The 16,440-nt window shown below is 42.2% G+C and overlaps 1 protein-coding gene and 1 long non-coding RNA gene across 5 annotated transcripts in view; both read right to left on the bottom strand.

The window, feature by feature from the left end:
• Nucleotides 1-1,076: 1,076 nt before the first annotated feature.
• On the bottom strand, nt 1,077-5,878 carry LOC139828507 (uncharacterized). The gene is made up of 4 exons (XR_011740185.1): nt 5,795-5,878; nt 3,871-4,025; nt 3,410-3,597; nt 1,077-1,851 (listed from the first exon to the last, which is right to left on the bottom strand). It is a non-coding gene; the product is annotated as an uncharacterized lncRNA (long non-coding RNA).
• Nucleotides 5,879-10,678: 4,800 nt separating this feature from the next.
• The window catches only part of GPAM (glycerol-3-phosphate acyltransferase, mitochondrial), a 32,796-nt gene continuing 27,034 nt past the window's right edge, over nt 10,679-16,440 (bottom strand). For 3 of the 4 annotated variants that reach the window (XM_071812143.1, XM_071812142.1, XM_065843010.2), the window contains 4 exons: nt 16,288-16,428; nt 15,377-15,566; nt 15,208-15,266; nt 10,679-14,026 (listed from right to left, as the gene is read on the bottom strand). In XM_071812143.1, coding sequence (XP_071668244.1) covers nt 13,910-14,026; nt 15,208-15,266; nt 15,377-15,566; nt 16,288-16,428 — 507 coding nt within the window. In that variant the 3' untranslated portion in view covers nt 10,679-13,909. The remainder of the gene's footprint in view (nt 14,027-15,207; nt 15,267-15,376; nt 15,567-16,287; nt 16,429-16,440) is intronic. The other variant, XM_065843011.2, reaches the window with a different exon arrangement.

The raw sequence follows: 16,440 nt of genomic DNA on the forward strand, positions 1-16,440 counted from the left end.
ATCCCGTGAACAGCAAAACCAATGAAACACTTTTTCTTGTGAATTTGTGTCCTGTCTCCTCTAACCACCACCTCAACATACATCTTCCCGCAGTGCTTACATCTCCCACAGGGCACACGATGGTACAAGCAGCAGCTGATCTGAAGCCACCGAGGGGCTGGTCAGCTGGTGCAGGCTCCTCGGCCACCCCACTGCTGCATCTTGAACAGTGAATGAGCTGAACTGCGTAGTGATGATATTATAGCTCGTTATTACCTCTGCAATCACTCTGACTTGTGCAAGTTGGTTGAAATTGTCTGGAAGAGAAGACAGACACGCCAGCTGTCTGAAGAACGTCATTTCTTAAAATTGCCAAGCACAGCCCCAAGCAGAGCAGAGCAGACCAGACTTAGGCTCTCGAGGCCTCTCACTGATGTCCAGTTTCTACCTATGTCTCATTCTTGCAAACAGCTATTGCTGCCAGCACAAAAATAAAAAACTACTGAACTGATGCTGGAGCAGAGTGGCAACCATCCCACCCTGCTGCAGGGCAGTACGAAGAGATGCAATAGGGATCACAGTGACAACAGCAAAGCCACGAGGCTTGAGGGATGTGTTACAACTGGCAAACAACAGCACCAGTTAGAGGAGCATCATAGCCTATAGGGAAACATGCATGTTTACTTTTTCAGGTCTCATCTACCATGCAGAGGAAAATCAGAGAGAGAGCATTTGTGTGTGTTTGTATCTCCACTCAACCGTGCTGGTAAAGGGAAATCATCCAGGGCACAGATTTGTCTAATGTGGAATGATTTAATGGCATATGGTGTAATTCAGCGAGTAACCCGAGGCAGTCTCCTCCCGCAGCAGCCCAGCAGCACTGTGCTATCACCCCCCAGCCCACCCGCTCCTCAGGGATGCGGCCACCTCCCCCCAGCTGCCACCTCCTGCTGCTTCACCCAAACACTGTGCCCACCCCTCGTGGGCCCTGAGCGGTGGAGAAGCAGTTGCTCCTAGTACAGAAAGTTAGAAGTTGTTTTATTTCTTAACATGCAATGTCTGCAACTGCTTCCCAGAGACACTGAAATGACCGTGTTCCGTCTCTGTAGCAAATCAAGGGATTGCTGGGGCCAAGCTCCTAATCCGCAGGGCCTTGGCACTCATGACCCCATCTTGCCTTCACTTTCCTCCCCTGGTGCCAGTTCCAGTGTATTTCTGCCCCAGTGCTGGACTATTTCAGCACTAGGACTTTCTAGAGAATTCTCTGCTGTTTTGTTTTCCCAGGTTTGTTTTCACACACAGTCGAGTCCATCCTCTTGTCCCCATCTGCGTGCCTCCCCAGAACACTCCTTTCTTGATGTGCCTACAAAGGCAAGGTGACCGCCATGCCAGACCCCTGCCTGCCCCACCACCAGTATTGCCCTGCTGTTGGTAACTGGTCTCACCAGCCATCTCTGCTGCTGGTGGCCCTGCCACGGTTTGACATCGCCTGCCAGGCTGCAATGTGCTGCAGCCAATCTTCATCACAGCACGCATGATGTTTCTCCCTGTTGGGATGCATTGGGATGATGTTTCTCCCTGTTGGGATGCATTCAACCTCTCTGAAGAGAAGCTTCAGAGCTGTAAAAGTCTTTTCATCCTGAATACCCAAATTGCCCATCGTGCTCAATGCCCTGTTGGGTTGCAGAGCCAGCACCTCTGGCAGGAGCAGCAGGGAGAGTTGGTGCATGGACTGAGTGGGCAGATGCTTGGAGATGGGGAAGAGCAGGCATTTGTCCAACCTGGTGTTACTAGTAGCATCCGCTGTGCTGCTGCCGGCTGGTAGGTAAGCAGAGGGAGCTGCTGTCCTGGATGCTCGAAAAGCTGCTGGATCTGAGAATAACAGAGCGAGAGGAGAAGGGATGTAGGCAAGCAAAAGAGAAATGTTTGCTGCAACAAGATAAGCCTGGAGCGAATCATTGGGGGACAGATAAACTGATACAAGGGCAGTTGTGAGTTTTACAGCTGCCCTCCAGTGGCTGTGTCTATAAATCTCCCCAGGAGTGGATTAGCTAATATTTCAGATGTGGAAGAAGTTCTTTTGGAGAGTTATACTTGTGTCAGAGTAACCACTTCTCTTACAAGCAGCTTAAGACAGCAGAATTGATTCCGTGTCATTTGGACTAAAGAAATCAAATTCTGATCACAAAGAGTTTAGTGGCAGATAATAAAAATGGTATTGCTACTAGAACAGTCGGCAGACCAGGCTGCAGAGGACAGGCACAGCCTCTTCCAGCTTAGAGCATGTCTTTGGATTTATGATTTCTGAGTCGGCATCCAGAACCGTGCTCCTTCTCATTTTTAAAGCATCTCAAAGGCAATCACTCTTTTCTCAAATCCAAGCCCAGGTGTGAACTCTGCCTGCCACATCATATTGGGGGAACAAAGGGACCTAAGGATCCTGTTGCAGTTGCTTCATTCCCCACACCTTATTTTTGGGGCTAGCTGGATAGTGCTTGAATTGCCACAGAAACCTAAAGCCTGTGGGGTAAGAGGTCCTTAAAAATACCAGTGTAAGGTACTCCTGTCCTCCTTTCAGCCTTTCTGTGTCATTTGTTCTTGTCACCAGCTTGGCTCCCTCCACCGTACTGAGAGTGGACAGCAGTGCTTCACAAGGAGCACCACAGAATGGCAATTTGGTCCACTTGAAAAATATTCTGGAAGAAAAGGGGATGAAGGGGGAGGAAGCTGCAGGATTTCCTTCAGCTACACTCCCAGCAAAGCCCCAAACCAGACGCCTACAAACAGGGGACACAGGCACTGAGCAGAGACTGAGCAGGGACAGGGGAGGGGAAAGGGCAGGATTTGTCAGCATCACTACTGTTGTCAAGAAATGCACATGACCCACATCTTCCAGGCTCCACAAAGCCATCTGGACATTGGCATGGAGGTGCTAAACAGGGCACCAGCCATCTCTCTGTCCAGACCCCACACCAACACGCTGCGCTGGAGAGTGAATCACACTGTCTCCTCTACCCTGAAGGATTTGTTAAACTCAAAGCTCAGTATTTATTTAGGGCAGGTTCGAATCTGCTTTGCACTGGTGCATTAGGAGGTTTTTGAGTCAAAAACATTGTGTGCTGATGAATTAGACTGTCCACTGGTGTTTTAATGACTCTCCTTCCTGAGACACTTAAGTTCAGGAAGGTTATCTTCAAAAGGAAAGGTCTGCAGAATAATTTAATATTAAATTAATGCTTGTAATGCTTTGCAGAATATTTAAGAGATGTAGTGATGCTGTGAGGACACCCTGTACCCATATTGAGCCAAAGTCTTGGAGTTCCCCTCCAGCATCAGAGAAAGGTTTACAATTAAAGGGGGATAAGCTGAGCTGGCAGCCCTGCCAGGCTCTCCAAAAATACCTGAAAGACAGCCTCTACTTTATACCTACCTCACAGAAGATCCAGTTGTCTGCCTTCCACAGCTGTAGAGGGGCATTTATTTGCATGGGGCAGGGGGATAGGTGAATCTGATATGGGTCTGCAACCCACAAGTCTGATCTTGCGTCTGGGACACTTCCAAACTTGAAGCTTGCTCAGGTCTACGCTTGAGACTGATGGGTTTGTTTCTTTAACATGCCTGTCAGGACCAGAGGTTGCAGGAGGAAGGTGAGGTAAAGAGCATTTCTCTTAATGTAACTTTTCTCTTGAAGCAGTGTAAACACCACTCTGTGCCCACAGGCATTAATGATGGTCTTTCAAGGTGGTGGTGTTTATGTCAGGTACCAAACACAGCCTGACCCCTGCAACTATAAAAATCAATCACAGCAACAGAAAAAATCAGCTCCAAACAAAGTGCTTTCCATGTTAAGCAAATATTGCATCTGGCTGACAGGGAAATGATGTTTTGTACCTGATGTACAGCCTGAGGGCTGAGATGTGGGAACGGTGTTGTCCAGACCCTCCACGGGAATCGCAGCTGTAGATGAAACTCCACCACCATCTGCTGGATGCACTGAAAATGGAGCTGGGCTCATCTGTTTGTTTACTGGTGAAACTGCAAAATCCCTTTAAAGAAAAAGGTGGTTAAAAATGCTGGGGCCAAAGTCCTTACCTCACTGTTTTCCAGCCATCAGGAATTTTTGTACCTATGGACATAAGTGGCAACTACACATCTCCTTTGGAAAGGCTGTCTTTATTGCATGTTATTGTAGCCCTGATACATTTGAGAGGCAATTCTTACCTTGTGAAGTACAGTCTGAATGCAAGAGCAGGAAAAGTGGAGAAAGACAGTTCTCTCACGCAATTTAAAAAACAAACAAAAAAAACACCTTATGTGGTTTACACAGTAGGGAGCAGCCAGACCCAAGGTTAATCCCCTGTATGAGAATGAGTTGGGAGAAAGAAATCACTGTACCAGAGCCTATGCATACTGTGGAAATTGCTATAGTTACATAGCAATAACAGGGAGAACTGAATTTTTCTGTATTAAAGACAATCACCCTGAGCTAGTTGGACTGGGAGTCTCGCTGTGCCTCCCCTCCTCTCATTCATTCCTACCCGCTGTGGTGCTGCTGGGTGGGCAGGACCTGCCCAGGCTGGCAGCCCTGGTTGCTCCCACACATTCCATCCCTGCTGTGGGGCGGCTGAGCCGGTGCTGCTGGTCCTGCTCAGGGGATGGGGCAGAGGTGCCTGGTGCAGAGAGGCAGCGGGGCTGCCAGCACGGTAGGACGTAGCACCTTGTACATAAATATCTGCAGCACTACAGAGGGACAGGTCCATCCCCCACACCATCACCTCCCAGGCACTGAAGGACCTCGTAACAAACATTAAGTGGTCTTCCCAGGGTCACATTTGGAGACATTTTCAGAACCAGGAACTGAGTTCTTTATCTTCTGGTAAGGAGAGAGTCAGGGCTGTTCCCCCTCCTGCCTCTCCCCACATCTGTGGCTGAAGCTGACACCCTCATTGCTCCCCTGTGCCAGCCACAACACCCACCCTCACCCCCAGGGAGAGAATTTACCCTTGCCTCACCTCATTGCACCTTCACCTCCTCACTTCTTCGTATAACCTACAACAACAACCCCCAAGGAACAGCCCAGGCCGTCTCCAGGAGGTCCCATATACCCAAAATTTCCTGCACCAAACCCACCTTCCGGTTCATGCCAATCTGCAGCAGGGCATGACATGCCAGGCTATTGCAACAGCAACATCTCAAGTCTGCTGGACCATTTAGATCTGATGAAGAAGCGAGGCTTTAATAAGAGATAAGGGAGCGTTGGACTGCCTTGCTAAGACTAATCTTTTCATGGTTGAAAATGATAGACAAGATGCTCTAATTTCTTATCTAGCATTTTGCTTTGAATTATTAATAGCTAATTTGTACTTAATTTACTTAGTTCAGAAAATTAATTACATGTGTCACTGGTTCCAACATTTTTCATTTTTACTGCCTTCTGCATCAGCAAAGGGATAACTCCATATAAGCCAATTAAAAGAAAAAAACACACACACAACCTCCTGCCCGGGTTCACTCTCTGAACCCTCTGGAGTGTATCCAGAAACACCAGCTTCTAATATTTCTATGGTTCTTTGCTTCAGACGTCCTTAAACTACCACTTGGGTTAATGATTACAGCTAGTAGAGGGATAGAATTCTCCTAATATCTAAAACAGCTTTCCCAGGCTCTTAGACAAAAAGAAACATTTTGAGGTAAACGGGACAGAATCTGCACTTTTGAGGGAAGAATGGAGGAGTTCTAAAACCTAGCACTAGAATTAATTCACAGTATATCTAAGTGTAATAAAAACGTCAACACAAGACAGGTCTTAACTTACCTATGTCCAAGAAGCAGCAAACATTCAGTTTATTGTACGTAACGATTTGTTTCGGGAATGTAAAGAATATTTTTCAAGAAATCTGCCCTATGGCATGGCTTCCTCAAAACAGAATTTCCTTGCGTAGAACATATTATTCTGCAGCATGAAGTTCATCTCATTGAGCAGGCTGACCATTTTAAAAAATAACAAATGACATTTATTAGAACAAATATTACTGGATTAATCAAGCTGGTCTGCAAAAAGAAAAGATTAATAACATTTCAGTGACAGCTGAATGAAACATCACAAACATTTCAAATCGAATTGTTTGGGTTTTATGGAAAACTTTTTTGACAAAAAGTTTGTTCTACCTTCACTTTCAAACCCCTAAACTGAAGCAAGCCACTACTTCAATGCCAAGTCTTTCTCCAAATTTAATTCTTCCACAGATGCCTTGCCAAAGTAAGTAAGTACAGACAGAAATATGCCTGCTTTTTAACATGTCAGTTTTTAAGGAAACATAATCTTCTGATAGGTCACAAAGAAAAAAAAAAATCATTAATTTTAATTACCATGTCTGGATTTTCAAGGAGCTTATTTTTATACTTTGGGGGCTCTGTTTGAATGAGAAATCTGAGTCACCCAATCTAAGAGCTGCTGTTAAGGAGGACGATGAGAAGCACCTGGGAACAGGAACAGTCACAAAGATGACGAGTGTCTAAACCTGCAGCACACAGGAAGAGAGAACAGGGGAAAATGGAGGCTATAAATGGCCAGACAGACAGGGAGACAAAGAGCGAGATTTGTAGGCAAAGGTGCTGAATTATGATAATTAAGTTTAATGAACGGGAAATATAAACATTGAAAAAGGCTTTTATAGCTTTTGGACCGGTAGTCGTTTAATTGGCCTTCTCCATCCTGCAGAGACAGAGGAAGGCTGATTCAAAAAGACACCCAGCACCACCACTAAAATTAGGCTTCAGCTAAATTTAGAGAACGCATATATTAACGTAGCCATAAGGTGAACCTGTAAAACTTTCCACAGATATGCAAAATGCTTAACTGGAGAACAAAACCAACCCATCAGCCCTTCCTTAGCCTCCTCTGAAGTACGACAACAAATCAAAGGTGAGACATTTGTTTTCCAGACACACTGCAACTAGCGGTTAACAAACAAACCATCTCAGGTACCAATTACACAGCAGCCATCACATAGTACAGAGCTCACTTCAGAGACTGCTTAAGTGGTTTTGGGGGATCCTGGAAAGTCTTCCAAAGAAAACACATCATGCTAAAATAGTGCTAGTATCAATTCCATGGCATTTATAAATGTTGTTGTTTTCTTTCTGGTAGATACGATCACTGGAGCCAGAACTCCTGAGATAACGCAATAGTCAAGGCATCAGTAAAGCCAAAACTCAGGAAATATCACTTGGCTTTCAGCACTTCCAGAGCAGGGTCAGAGTTAAACTGTAATCTGTTAACAGATTACAGGGTTAATTTGTAATCTCTTACTATGATCTGCCAGGAACAGTCTGGAAGGTGAAAATGCCAGGGGCAGGACTCCTCACCCATTTTCCAGTCACCAGAGATTTTACCACTGGCAGAGGTAGGAGGCTCCTACACATCTCTGCACGAAAACACTCACACAACACTCGAGATGCAGCGCAATGGCAAGATGATTTTATCTGGTTTATTCCTTTCCTGATCACTGCTTACCCTCTATGTCCTATCTGACCAGCAGAGACACTAAGCAAACAATTTACACATTAATAAAGCCCTCATGTATTTTATTCCTGAAAGTTTATAGAAAAAAAAGCATAATTTATATTAGAGCTGCTCCTGATCTCAGGATTTGGAAATGAAGAGCCAGACAGACCAGAGCCACAAAGATGCTGAAGGGAGTGGAGCAACTCCCTTATGAGGAAAGGCTGAGGGAGCTGGGTCTCTTTACCTTGGAGAAGAGGAGACTGAGGGGTGACCTCATGAATGTTTATAAATATATAAATGGCGAGTGTCATAAGAATGGAGCCAGGCTCTTCTCAGTGACAACCAATGGTAGGACAAGGAGTAATGGGTTCAAACCGGAACACAAGAGGTTCCACTTAAATGTGACAAGAAACTTCTTCTCAGTAAGGGTATCAGACACTGGACCAGGCTGCCCGGGGGGGTTGTGGAGTCTCCTTCTCTGCAGACATTCAAAACCTGCCTGGACACCTTCCTGTGTAACCTCATCTGGGTGCTCCTGCTCTGGTGGGAGGATTGGACTGGATGATCTTTTGAGGTCCCTTCCAATCCCTAACATTCTGTGATTCTACAACCACCAGAGCCTGACCAAGCTGGTTCTGCACAAGCACATTTCTGTTTCACCTAGAAAAGGCATGCAGACCTGGAAGGCAGCACTTCACCTCCCAACATCCTGCTTTCCACTACCCAGCACGGCACAATCAACAGGGACTCAATACCCAGACCAAGGGAAATATCAGCCTGCTCAGGCCATCTACTTCAGTGCTTTTTCATGCTCACAGTAAAGGGATTGTACAGTATCTAACTTGACTCTTTTCACTGGAACTGAAGACTAAATTCACTACTTCCATCCAACCTGGGTACTCCCATATCTAGGGAATAATCCAGATTCTTCTTTTCCACAAGGGGGGAAATAGAAGCCTTTTTTCCCCCCTTCCATCTTGCCCATATCATCCTTCAAATAGAGCTACTCAAACAGAATATGGTGTCCCAGCTGAGACCTTATCAACCTGAATGGACTGGGAAGTTTTGCCCTGTGACTGTCGTTCATGTGCAGGTGTAAGGTATCTCTGCATGACATCTGCCTTTTTCATAACAGCACACCACTTTTGAGTCCTGTTCTGCTTGTTATCTACCAGTACATTGGAGTTTTCTCCAAAGAATTGCTACACAGCCAATTTATTGCCTCTCTTGTGCCTGCATACATTTGTTTCTTCTTCTCTCAGCTGTAACACTTCATAGTTCCCTTGTTGAATCACCTTTTGGTTTCAGATCTGTCCAAAAATGTATCATTACCATTGGGATCATGACAAACTCCAGTGTACTACCTGGCTCACCCAGATCTTGTTATCTACAAATGTAAAGAGCAAACTCTCTCTTCCATTCCACAGGTCACTAATGAAGATACTGAATAGACAAGACTCAGAACAGATGCTGGTAGAATCATGCTCACTACTAATAGTAATTCTTCCACTCCATATTTCTTCCATTCCAACTGTGAATTGTGCTTTAAGGAGAAAAAGAAAATCCATTTAGTACCTGTATATATGCAGCCTTCCTCAAACTAATATCACTTGCTAGTGAAAATACAAGACAGCATCAGAAGTGACATGTAAATTGGGAACAAAAGGTGTGACTAACCCATGCATAGCCTTAGACGCATTATCAAATCTCCATGTCTAGGTTTGTCGCTCTGTAAAACATTTGAGACCAAGAGACTGCAAATACTATCAGTTTAAGAACCAGTATTATTACTATGCTGGAGAACATCCTTTTTCTGCAAATTACTATTAGCAATTATTCCATGCATCATCTTTCAAAATTTTGCATTGCATAATCACGTACACATGTATTTGTATAACTAATACGATAATTATTTAAATACATTTTGTTTCTGTAGCTGTCAGTGCTTTATGACAGATGAAAACTATAAATCTCTTTGGGATTTATGGTCTCTCAGGTCTGAATTCCAGCATAAAATGCAATGATTAACATTTCATGTTTCTTCCAAAAAGCAAGAAAGGTCTAATGACAGCATCAACCCTGATACTTTAAGGACAATTACATTGGGGGTCAACTTTACAGAAGAATTAATAAGGATGATAGGTCTCACCCAGCAAATGCAAAGTACAATGAACATCTATAAAAGACTAAAAAATAAATGTTTCAAGCAGCAATTCAGATCAATGTGGATCCTATCTTCAAAATGCAGGGCTGCTGAAAACTTGAGCAGAGAGCTCAAATCAAGTGATCCTTCTAAATAAGCCTGACAAGCTTTTATTACAAGAAAACTGAATTAAGCAAAAAACGGAGGTAAGTGCTTTATCTGACATCTGGGATTTTAAAAGACTGAGAAATAGGAAGACATTTACAGAAAGAATAACATGTAAGGTCATCACCAATAAGAACTGGGTTTTATTCAAGCTATTGTCAATAATTGAATTTTAGTTTCCTGCCTCAGCCTGGAGTTGTCAATTAGTCAAGCCTTGCTTGCATACGAACATTGCTAGAGGCCTCTTAAAGAAACAGTTGATTACAACTTTCATTTTTTTTCTGAAGGGTGAAGCAGCGTCCCTCCTCCTCAATTTAAGTAATGATCATCTGTGCAGGTTTTATTCTATTACAGCCCTGCTCCAATTGATTCCCATTTGCCAGATGCTGTCAGAATTACTGACAGGTGCTTATTGCACCCTGGGTCAGCTGGAAATCGCCATGAGAAGGGACAGTCTGCAGCATCAGAGAGACATCCCAGACTCTGGAACAACCCAGCTCTCCTTGTAGAGCAAGAGAACTTTCAGTGCCTATAAAAGAAGAAGCCATGTCCAAGAGCCTTGTGAGGCTGGGGACACAGAAGCAAAATGGCACCTGCACATCACAACAAAACAGACAGTGACTCAGGAGTCAGGTTGTCATCTCAATCTGCTTTTTAAAGGGTTCTGCTCCAGCACAGAGATTGGTAGAGACACATCTACAATGAAAGCTTTTCATTATTTTATCTCAGAAATTACAGAGACTGGGAAAAGTTATCAAATGAATTATCTTAGCAGGTTATTTAAAAACAAATAAACAAACAAAACCCAACAAAACAAAAAAACCCAAACACAATTAAAAAAAACCAAAACCCAAAACCACACAAACAAAAGACTCTAGAAGAGGTTGTTAAATGTCATTAGCAAACCGTTTAATTTATTAAAATTACTCCAGTACACCTCTGTGCTTCTACAACAGACACAGCATTACACATAACAGATAAAACAGGGTGACATTCTCAAGGAAGCATTATCAGGCTCATGAGCACAGAATCACAAGAGCAACAGTATCTTACATCAGCTCCCAGCTCAACCTTCTTCTCCATGGTGATTCTGACACTTGTCTGTGGAGCAGGCAGCCAGGTGAGCACATGTGTGCACATGCTTCCTAATCAAAGATTGATGAATAAAGCCCTACACTATCAAAGAGAAGGCAGGTCTGTCTCCGATGTCATTGTGAGTTGAAAGTAAATGTATTAACAAGTATATGGCCCCTGGGGGCCTGGGTATCTGTGGCAGCATGGGAAGTGGAGTTCTACATTTCCATCACTCTAAAAAATGTGCGACCTATAGGATGCATATGTAAAGATTCTCATATCATGAAAGATCCTGGCCCGAAAAGACTTGCACACCTGAGTAATGCGGTCAAAAGAATGAAGAGACTCATGTAAGTCTGTGTATGAGGAGAGTCTTAAAATACACTTCTGGTAACTCAGGGCCAGTTCTTTCTTCTTTACTGGTTAACTTTACTGAAATTAACTCAACCTGGCATTCTTATCAGCAAAGGAAACATGACAGGTTAATAAAATCAGAAGACACTGAAGGTGTAAATACAGTGCAAAAGTGTTGGGTTTAGTTTTTGACTGTTACAGCCTGATAATTTTACATTCTGTGCTTTATTTTCAGGGAAAAGCATAGTTGTTGTGTGTCATACACGCTTGCATATATATGTATACATACACGCTTGCTGCAGAATGCAAAGGCTTCCAGTGGCATATGGTTCATAGTACTAACTTCTCACATGCAGGTGTTTTTTCCACACAAAACCAAGCCCGTTTTAAAGTTGCCCCCTCCCTCTGCATACTAAATGTATTCATTAATGTGTATTCATATGCATTGTTATCTTACCAACTCACTGAATTATTTTTTTTAATGAAAGCCATACGTTACCTAGGTTGCAACATCTAGCCAGAACACTCCAGTGACCACAGTACTCCTGGATTTTACAGTAATACATCAGTTGGTAGAACGTTCTCAAGAAAATGAGTCAAGTTTTGTTTGCTTCATATTGCTTCATTTTTTAACATCTTTTTTATGTACAATCTTCGCTGTTAGTACACTTCAGATTTACTGAAATGCAGTAAACTACGAGAGCTCATTATTCAGAAGCACCTAGTCTTTTTTTGACATTAAATGGAAGCCATCAGCAACAACCGTTGTACAGAGCATTCATCAGGTTAACAAACAACGCACATCAGCTAGTATGAGATGAAACTGGTTTCTAAATAGCTAGTAGACTTCACAAAACAAATTATGTGCGATGTAGTCACTATCCTGCAGAGACAACAGAAGGATGTAAGAACAAAAGCGACCCTGGGGTCAGTTTCTATCTGTATTAATGTAGCTTTGGTTCAGAAATTCTTTAAGTGTTGTAGAGCACCTGGTTTAGTGACAAAACACATGCATTTCACAGTGCTAACAGTATAATGCTAATAAACTATAAATTGCAAGTTTCAAATATTAATAGCATTTAATAAAAAAATTTACAGAAATACTCTTGTTGACAAATGTGCAGTACAAATGCAAGCTCCTTGGCCACAAACTCAAAGTGTGTGCATCAGTTTTGTGCTGGCATAACAGTGCAAATGCTGGGATTCAAGTTCGCTTCTCCGCATTTATGTTCAGCAACAGAAACTACATGATGAAGTTCTGGGGATTTTCTGCTCACAAGGGCAGGATGTGAGAATCAAGAGAAACACTGGAGTAATTGAACTTCTTGATTTTCCTCACATAGAAGGTAATCTAAACGAGGAAAAACACATTTCACAAGCAAACCAGCTTCACATACCACCAAGTTATTGCTTCAGCTAGATCAGCTGTACTAAAATACAGGACTACAGGCTGCGATCTCATCTCCACTTACATGAAGAGAAAATGAAGTCTACAGTGCAAGTCCTCCATGCAAAGGGATCAAATCGCAAGGCCATAGTCCTGTTTCACAGGGTAGGATTTATTCATCAGTCAGCTTTGTCTGTGAATTTTTGTAATTCATTTAGATCAGGGTCAAAAGTATACGGTTTATGATATTTCTGTGTTTCTCGAGACTACTACTTCATGCCAATTCAGGTCTGCTCAGCCGCAGAACAGAATGTGAACACTTGTTTCCAAAGAAATGCAGAAGTTATTGCTGAAATTTTTGGAGCCAAAACTAGAAATTATTTCACCAAATCAAGTGTTTACTCCACTTTAAAAAAAAAAACAAAACAAAACAAAACTGACATCCTATTAATTAAAAAAAAACAAAAACAAAACTAACTTAATAGCTTTTTTCAATTAAATAATAATCTATGATTTTACAAGATATTCACATTCAGGCAACTTTCTCCTGACTTTCATCTGGCTGAATGACAGATGCCACAATAAAAACAAGAATGCTACTCTCACATTCTTCATGACAGCAGTGACGAGTGCAATTCATCACTGCACTACACACTTCTAATAGCGCAAGGTGTGACCGCTAACAATGTTTCCCACAATCATCTGCTACATGATCGTTATTCTTAGATGTCCATAACTGTTTTTCTCATTAGAATTTTGGCATTTGTGTTAACATTTATGAAAAACTATGGCTTTATCCATGAAATATATAACTGCCTAAGCAAAAATTTTAAACTATTTATTGAAAACAATAAAACTGAATTGGAATGAAAGTTACTTGTTTATGCCATAAGCTGTGTTGCCACTAAACTCAAGATCTCAGGGTTAGCTACAGATCACAAATGTGTGTATTTGTACATCTGTCACAGTCTTTAGAAGTATATTTAAAACATAACACTGACAAAATTTCACTCTTCATTTTAAATCTAATTCTAATAATTTATCTTATTTTTTGCAACATGTTTAATTACTTGTATCCAAAGTGTCATCTGAGTATCACTGTTATTACCACAGGATTGGGACCGTAAGAAACCCATAAATGCATACATAAGAAGGCACTTGTCTTCCAGTAGTTCAAGTCAGAGAAGGCCTTACCCAGACAGTGGCACCTTACACTTTGAAGGATTAGCAAATGTCCCCAGGCTTTGACACAGTCTCAAAACCTGTCCTCACATCCCTGGACAAAGGTGCTATATGTGGTCTATAATACCATGAAGCTCATGATGAATTCCAGTAGTTTTTGCCTGTTGCGCTGAGGTAGGAACGTAGTGCTCAGTTCCAAAATGATGTCTCGTCTTTGTTTCGTCTGATTGAAAACCTAAAGCACAGCATGAATATATGTGAGTATCACCACATCCATGGAATCTCCGTTCTTTTGTGAGGAAAGGTTTAATGGTCTATACTAAAATTGCCCTCATTTACAAGACCTTTTATCTACCCCCCCTTTCTTGACAGCTTAGATGGCAATGCCTATCATTCAAGTCCACTCAATGTTGAAGCCCTTCAAGCGGTAGGGAAGAAAAGACACTGAGAAATAAGAAATGTGTGATAAACAGCCAACTCCTAATAGTGAGGGACAAAACACACACTCAAAAGGCAGAACTGAAAGTGTAAGCACTTTGAAAACAAGAATTCAGATGTTATGCTCTGAATAGATGCTCAGCAGATGCTGTCTAGTTCCACTTTTCCAACAGTAGAATAAACTAGAATTAAAATGATGGATTTGGTATGTGCTTTCTTCACAGCTCTCACAGTCCAGAGGAAGACACCTTTACTATAGGCTAACTATTGTTGAATTATTTAACACAGTAGAATTCAAGGACAAAGACTTCAACACTCTTGTCTAGCAATACTTTGCCTAAATGCTGATGATTTCAAAATTATGATGCTAAATCCCATCTGGCATTCAGGAAGCCAGGTCATTCTGCTGAAAGAAACTCTTCATTTTCAAGATCTAGCTAGGCAGTTTAAAATTCAAAATGATAGTGGTAAAGTGCAAAACCGATGTGTTAAAGATTATCTATATTCTTATGGTGGACACTGGAGGTCTGTTAGGATGGTTCTGCTGGAGCATCAATCACTGCTAAGCCAAAATTCAGTAAATAAAACTTCTAGATTTACGTAGTCCTTCAAACTTACATTTAGCTGTCACTAGGCACAGAGGCTGCTCTCAGCCTTCCAACATTGTCACTGATGCCCAATAAGTAGATGGAGTAGAACAGAGAAACTTAATTTGGTGTGAATAAAAATGTCTATTTGCCTAGTCCTCATCCACAAAGGTTTCCTCAGGGGCAAGAAGTGTCCTGTTCTGCAGTGTGTGCTCTTCTCCTAAAGCCCTGAGCCTTAAGGAAAGCAAAATGCTCAAAACCCACAACACATGTGCACAGGTACATTCATGGATTTTATATTGACACCGAATAGGTTCCATGAATTGTCAAAGTCGCACTGATTATTAAAATGAAACTTAACTGTCTCCAAATTTGATCACTGAACACTTACCCCAATTTCCTTAAAGACCTTCACTGCGTTTCTCACATGACTGTAGGTAGCACTCTCAGCTGTAAGAAAAGAAAACACAGAGATAAACAAACTGCAGCTGAATTTGGGCTATTTTGTTCTAAGAGGATCAGAATGAATCAAATCCAGTTCCAAAACCAGTTAAACATACCATATACAGCAACATTCTTCTCTGTCCTGCTTATTAAGTGCCTGTGTAACTTCTGAACATATTCAGACTCTGTAACGGGACCAGTAAAATTGTGCACAAAGGTGACAGCAGAGCTATACGCCTCCAGTAAAGGTCCCAACAACCTCTGCAGGAAAGTGATGTACTGCTGGTGCTCTTGAGACTGGCTCACCTAAGAAAGGGTAATCAGAGTTTAAGTGACAGAGACTAGCAGAAAAAAATGAAACAACCTGCAATACAGCACACGGCAAAACAGCAGCCCAAATAATTCCTAGTACAAAAAGGAGTATGGGGGCACAGCACATTACGGTAGCAAAGGAGCAGTTTACCACAAGGGACAGAACGGGCTCTGCACATCACAAATCGATGTTACTTTTTTCTCCTCCAGGATATTAATAAATGTTTTCCTAATAAAAAATTAAAGACACCACACTGTTCTGCAGCCAACAGAAGGGCTGCCATACGCCCATGGAGATGGACATAAGTTTCCAAATGTTAGTAAGATACCCTAAAGAGTGTTTGCGTCAGCCCTGTGAGAACACTGGTCATGTCTGAAATCAACATGATCAATCTATGAAGTGAATTTTAGGCTGAAAATATAAACCAGATATGCCTCTTTTAGAGTGTGCAGAATTAGTGAAGAATAAAACATTTAGACACCAAAATACTTGAGCCTTTATTAGTTTTCATGACACTAACCACTGCCCTTTCACCTGCCTGTAAGATTACTTGATGTTTCTTCAGCTCTTTTCCACATGGGAAGCAGAGAAAGCTGTTACTTATTAGCAAAATACTAACACTGCATATCAGAAAACAAACAAACAAACATTACCCCTCCCAAGATAAATCTCCAGCAACAGGTCTCAATGTTAGCAGTCTTAGGAGAATATTACCTTCAGGTAACAATCTCTCTGCTCTTCTCCAAAATCACTGTCTTCATCTTCCTCGTCACTTCTCCAAGATAACGGCTCAGGGAGTTTTTTATCCCACTGCTGCTCCGTAAGACTGGGGCTAACATCCTCCTGATCATCCTGCTTAAATTTGAA

Source organism: Patagioenas fasciata, chromosome 8, assembly GCF_037038585.1.
Source record: "Patagioenas fasciata isolate bPatFas1 chromosome 8, bPatFas1.hap1, whole genome shotgun sequence".
Taxonomy (NCBI): Eukaryota; Metazoa; Chordata; class Aves; order Columbiformes; family Columbidae; genus Patagioenas; species Patagioenas fasciata.